This window comes from Morone saxatilis, unplaced genomic scaffold (genome assembly GCF_004916995.1).
Source record: "Morone saxatilis isolate NCDOM2014 unplaced genomic scaffold, NCSU_SB_2.0 Contig16, whole genome shotgun sequence".
Lineage (NCBI taxonomy): Eukaryota > Metazoa > Chordata > Actinopteri > Moronidae > Morone > Morone saxatilis.
In genome coordinates, this window is record NW_023339718.1 from 17,150,561 (window position 1) to 17,156,560 (window position 6,000).

Consider the following 6,000-nt stretch of genomic DNA (forward strand, 5'->3'; position numbering starts at 1 on the left):
TACTAAACAAAGCAGATACAACATGTTAATTAGGAGTTGATTTTTTAACTTTGGAGTGAACCAGGCTTGCTCCATACTTAGCCCACACTTTTCCCACTTACTTATTGTGGTGTGCCTCTCACACATGAACCTTACCCATCATAACATCACGTGACATAATTCAACCTTCACTTTCAGATCAAAGATGGCCGCTGGCATCAGACCCACTTCATCTTCCAGACCCAGGACCCAAACTTACTCCCCATAGTGGATATGTACAACCTGCCGACAACAGGACCTGGCGCACGCTATCACCTCGAGGTTGGACCCGTGTGCTTCTTATAGGGCCCTGTGAACGGGCTGGGAATACTCCTCAAAGGAGTGACTGCATGGAGGAGGGTGGACGAGGGGAGACTAATGCTTCTGTGGTTTCCAGAACAACAGATCCCCCATTTTCTCTCGGCAAAATATGCTTGGACTGCAGAAACAGGAGGGGGCACCAGAGAAAGAAGGCCCATTGAAAATGCAGAGATAAGACTTGTAGCACTAATCAGCCTATGGAAAACAATAATAAGCTTCTTTTTTTCAGAGACTTGCTTGTGTGACACAAGACCTGAAGGCCCCTTTTGAGAGGAAGTAATATGAACGTCTCATTTTGTCATCTCTCAGACCATGTTGTAACATATTTTCTTCACAGTCTGATACCCGATTTTGCAAAAACCCTAAACGTTTTTCAAAAAGAGATTTGTACAGAAACATGGAAGTTACATTTGCAAATGCAGTAATTCCTATTTTAATGTTTAAGTATTATTTATACATGTATATGTACTGTATATTGTAATATAAAGTGCAATAGTTATTGTTCCACAGCCTTTAGGCATATACAGTATCAACATCATATCACTCATTCAGGTATACGGTGTGCCTCAGACACACAGGCGTACTGTCTCCAGGTAAGTCTTTTTGAGCCTATAATAACTGTCCAGTGCTGAGAGACCCCGTGTTTATACAGATATCTTCACACAAACAACTGCTGTGTGGTACTTCCCATGTTAAAGCGGAAGGAAGCTTTCCACAGTGTGAACTGAGAAAAGTGTGTCAAGATGCTACCTCGTACCGCACCTCTCATCTCACAGCAAACAAGATGTTACCTGATGTAATCTGAGATGACACAGAGGTGACACCTGGTGCTGCAACAGTTGACACTCGTACGATTAACTCTTGTCAGCTCTCAGCAAAGCTATGTCGTTACAAAAAAAAAAAAAGGGAAGATTGTAAAATATACACGCAGGCCAAATTCATTAAATTATATTTTCAAAGTAGTATTTTAACGTTTCAATACTCTTTGTACTATCTGACACTGAGTCTGACACTATAAGTTAAGTTTTTTTTTTATCTCTCTAAATGTAAATGTGTATAATTATGCAACCTCTATTATCTACAGTGGATTCTATTTAAAATTTTATTTAAATTCTGATTAGCTTTCCAGTTTAAAAGCAGCCATCAACATCATGTTTTTTTGTCATTTGGAGCTTTAAGGATTCTACAGTCTGTATGTGTTTTTCTAATGAAAACTGTCCCAGACAATCAACTGTATTTGAGGACATTAACCATTCGTCCTTTTTCTTTTTTTTTTTTTTCACTGTTCACTCAAAGGTGCAGCAATGGCGGTCAGTCCCGCCAAGTTATAAACTCAGAGGATTTCTTACAATACACAACACTAAACTACACATGGTACATGAGCTTACAGCGTTTGGTCTGTACAGATGTTTTATGCTGCGTGAATGAAGTCTAATGACTCAACAGGTAATTCAATAAATGTCTGAAACCTTTGTTGATAAGCAGCTTTCTATTTTATCCCCCCCACCCCCAATCAAAAAATGTTCCATAGCAAAGTGGGAAAATAAAATGCATTTAAACTGCCTGCTTGTGGCAGTGCGTTTAAGCTTCCTTCTATGAATTTTACACCTGGAACTGACAGCTACTACCATTGTCAACCTGGAGAAAAATTGTGTCCTTGAAGTAACGCCTTATTTCTTCCCTAACATCCCCCCCACCCCACCCAATCAGTCCTGGGTGCAATAGGGGGATTCTTTTACCTGCAGCCTTATTTGATGCAAAAAACACAGGTAGACTTAGAGGTTGAAAGCTCTGTATTAGCATCGCTGTATCTGAGCATACGCGATCTTATCTGGGGCACATGGCGTGGCGGCCTCCATCAATGGGTAGGTTGACTCCAGTGATGAAGCTGGCAGCATCGGACGCCAGGAAGGCAATGCTCTGCGCGACTTCTTCCACCTCTCCTGGTCTGCCGAGGGCATGAGTCTGCTTACACTTGGCAAGAAACTGGTGGTGAGAAAAGGCAGAATGAGATTTCTTTTGTGTATGTTACATAAAAGAAATGGTTTGGGATGACTAGACCAGAACTGAACACAAAATATCACAGGAATATATATATATAAAAATAAATAAAATATTGAGGACATGACCTTGTTTTCCCCGATGGTAGCTATGAGCCTGTGTCCAGTGCTTGTTTACAGAACCTCTGAAGGAACAAACACATTATGAGTATTGATATGATTATTGAATGGTTACCTGGGCATACTGGTCCTCATCTAGTCCTGCTCTCTTGTGGACATCTGTGACGATCACACCGGGGCTGAGGAGGAGCGACAGGAGCGGGGATACAAAATATGCTACATTGTAAACGGTCATTTCCAGCAGAAACAACTGATATCAATGCTTTTAGTATCAGAAACTCACAGAGTATCAGAGGTCAACTACCGAACACAATAAAAAATAAATAGTTTTCCACAGCAACGCTTACCAGACAGAGTTCACTCTGACTTGCTTACATGCCAGTTCTGGAATAAAAGAGATGTTATTTATATTGTGAGCAATGCTGAACAATACAGTACAAGGAGTAAAATGGCTCACTCACCAAGTGCTATACAACGTGTGAACTGATCAATGGCCGACTTGGACATACAATAGGCCAGCACACCAGGGAACTACAGAGAGAAAATAGTGTGTCGCAATTCTCAAAGACATGTAGCGGGAAAATATGTGAGCAGCTGCTGAATACCCACTGATCTCTGCCCGTTGACGCTGGATACATTGACGATAGAGCCCTTGGTCTTGATCAGGTGGGGAACACAGAGTTGAGTCAGGTGGTATACAGATCTGGAATATGAAACAAACGTTAGGGGACATACTTAATAAAATATACTATACTATATTCAAGATCTCGTGTCAGATCCCAGCTGCCGTGCACTCAGCACTGACCTGTCTCTCTGATGTTATGATGCGAGGTGAGATCCTACCTGACATTGATGTTCATGACCTTGTCGTACTGAGCCAGGTCTGTCGTCTCGATGCTGCCCATGGCCAGGATACCGGCACTGTTAACCAGGACGTCCAGCCGGCCGAAGCGAGCGATCGTTTGCTCCACAGTCTTCTTCACCGTCTCTTCATCGGTGAGGTCTCCAGGAACGAGCAACGGCTAAACACACGCACGTTCATTTTTTTAAAATTGTGTTTTGACTTTAAGGGCATTTTTTGCACATTCACGCAATACTGAACAAGCAACTTCACTCCTTTCACATTTTCATTCAAACATTCAAATATTCAGCTGAATTAGGAATTGTGCGCTCTCTTCTGGTTCTTACCGCTCATACTTTTTTTGAAATATCCCAGGCTTTGCTCATGCAAAATAACGGACGAAATGTTCAAAATTCACACATTCTCTTATCTACTCATTCATACTTTTAGTTAGAAACTTGCTTCAGATGTTCCACATCTTTTATACATTTTGGGTATTAATAATAATTTCAAATCCCATTAAAACGTTTTAAAATATTAAACTTACAATGGAAGAAACCTTCAAACCAACTCATCTTCAACCTCTTCCTACTCATTCACACATTCATATACGAAGTCCATTCCAACTGTATAATGTTCATGACACGCGGGACTTTAATTATTACTTTAATGTACATTTTTCAGTGAGTGGAGAGGAGCTTTAGAAATCTTAAATATTCCACAAATAAAATACACATTAAAACTTAGGAAAATCTGTGTCAGTATAACTATGGAAGCAAAAGATCCTACACTTTTGGCTCCATGAGCCTCTACGCGCCATATTAAAGGGAAACTTTGGTATTTTTTCACCCTGGACCATATTTTCCCAAGTGCTTGTGCCTAAGCGACTAATGGGGACAACATTTTTTTTTAACTGATCCAGTATGGAGCAAGAGCACTGCAGCCAACAGCTGTGAAACAGGCTGCAACGTAATTATTCAGGGCAATTGCACACCGTCCATGCACATCCACTAAAAGTGCTCGATTTGGCTCTCTCAGCTTTATACTGGCCCTTGTTGATCACCCATTTTCTACCCAGACATTTCTGCCACATTTCCATCAAACATACAGTTAATCCACTGGGTCTTCACTTCCTCAGCTGGTGGGAGTAGAAGACTTTTGTGTTGGTCCTTAACTAATTTTCTGTTTCAGCGCAGATGAACTGCTCCTCGCCTTTAAAGGGAACAATAGCAGGTGGCGGCAGCAGGAGGGGGCGACAAAACGCTGCAGTTAAGTCGGTTTCCAGCAGCTTTAAAAACAAATATACAGAAATGTTTGCATCCTGTTGGATCACCTGTAGCCCATGATCTGATGTATAAATAAACTTTATTATTATTATTATCATCAACCACACAAGATGTGTTTGTTAACTGATTAAACCGCCATTGTACAGCATGAGACACAAAGCAACCTACGATCTAAAGTGAAATATTAAAATCACACGGAAAACTAGGGAAAGTGGAGTTTGCGGTAAAATCAGCTCTTTGATCCAGATCCTGCGCAGGCCCGGCTCATCTCGAACGAGCCCACCTCCCTTTGGCGTGGACTTTGGGTTGTGTCACTTTTCAGACCTTTAACATGCACCAAAAAAATCTATATGACACACTAAAGCACAGGGGGAAACTCCAAAAAGCCTAATATGGCCTCTTTAACAGGAGTATCCATTTGACTTTAAATACATTTAATTTAGTTTTACCCCAAAGTGCAATGTTCCTAAATATCCTTACAGATACAGGTCCACCTAATCTGTAATTGTATGTAATATTGTATGTAGGCATTTATCACGCCAAACTCCATTCAATAAACTACAGATTATAGGTGCAGAAGCTTAATACGGTTTTCAGACTTTACCTGGTCTACAAGCTACATTCAAAAACACCCGTGCACAGTGTGAACAGTGTGTGTGTGTGTGTGTGTGTCCTCGGTGTGTGAGGTACCTCGGCAGCTCCACAGTCGGTGCACTGTTGGGATATCTTGTTGAGGTTTTCCACGTCGCGGCCGTTCAGAGCCAGCACAGCTCCCAGTTTGGCGAACAGGACGCTGGTTCCTGCCCCGATCCCTGAGCTGGCCCCCGTTATCAGGGCCACCTTCCCCTTTAGGGAGGACACCTACAACACACACACACGCACACACACACGCACACACACTGGGAGTCTTTCAAGTGTCCCCACAGCACCTTAGTATAAACACACAGTGCTGCATACTGGACTCATACAACAGACAGCAGTCGGAAGCAAACCGCGTCCAGCTTCGTGCAGGAGAGTAAACTTACTTTAAAAGAATCGTCTGCGGCCATGCTTTAACGTCTGCATGTACTTTAAGTGGTACAGTTAGAGTCCTCCGATACACAGCCACCGTGACACGCTTCGCCCACTAGTGATGACGCAATCTGACGTATCAGGTACTAACTGATTTGTAGTTCATAAATGACTACAACACGGCTTCTTGTCCAGACCATTGACAGTATAACTTACATATGTATGTGTGTGTGTGTGGTTCCCAACGTGGGGGGCGGGACCCCCACAAGGTGTCGTCAAAGCTTGACGGGGGGTCGCCGGGCCTTCTTGATTTTAGGTCATGTAAGAGATCTTTAATAATAATAATGCAGTAGTATATACACTGTGCCCTGAGCAAATGTCACTTCATCACTTTATTTAGTTG

The 6,000-nt window shown here is 42.1% G+C and overlaps 2 protein-coding genes across 2 annotated transcripts in view; one reads left to right on the forward strand and one right to left on the reverse strand.

Annotated features, from left to right (window-relative positions):
- Positions 1–1,628, forward strand: part of col27a1b (collagen, type XXVII, alpha 1b) — a gene marked incomplete at its 5' end in the record, with an annotated part of 61,679 nt that extends 60,051 nt beyond the window's left edge. Inside the window, 1 exon segment of the mRNA XM_035657987.1 lies at positions 178–1,628. Within this exon segment, the coding sequence (XP_035513880.1) occupies positions 178–324 (147 nt within the window). The 3' untranslated portion in view covers positions 325–1,628.
- Positions 1,629–2,114: 486 nt separating this feature from the next.
- Positions 2,115–5,748, reverse strand: zgc:101858 (uncharacterized protein LOC449555 homolog). The gene is made up of 8 exons (XM_035657988.1): positions 5,612–5,748; positions 5,277–5,447; positions 3,303–3,481; positions 3,069–3,162; positions 2,921–2,990; positions 2,807–2,843; positions 2,575–2,638; positions 2,115–2,325 (listed from the first exon to the last, which is right to left on the reverse strand). Exons 1-8 carry the CDS (start codon positions 5,633–5,635, stop codon positions 2,167–2,169), a joined length of 798 nt encoding a protein of 265 aa, XP_035513881.1. The 5' UTR covers positions 5,636–5,748; the 3' UTR covers positions 2,115–2,166.
- Between the last annotated feature and the right edge of the window lie 252 nt (positions 5,749–6,000).

Excerpts from the sequence above, each read along its gene's own strand:
- zgc:101858 (XM_035657988.1), bottom strand. The coding sequence starts at position 5,635 with ATGGCCGCAGACGATTCTTTTAAA. Across the intron at positions 5,448-5,611 it reads CCGCAGACGATTCTTTTAAA|GTGTCCTCCCTAAAGGGGAA; the intron begins GTAAGTTTACTC and ends TGTGTGTTGTAG. Across the intron at positions 3,482-5,276 it reads CCGACTGTGGAGCTGCCGAG|CCGTTGCTCGTTCCTGGAGA; the intron begins GTACCTCACACA and ends GCGTGTGTTTAG.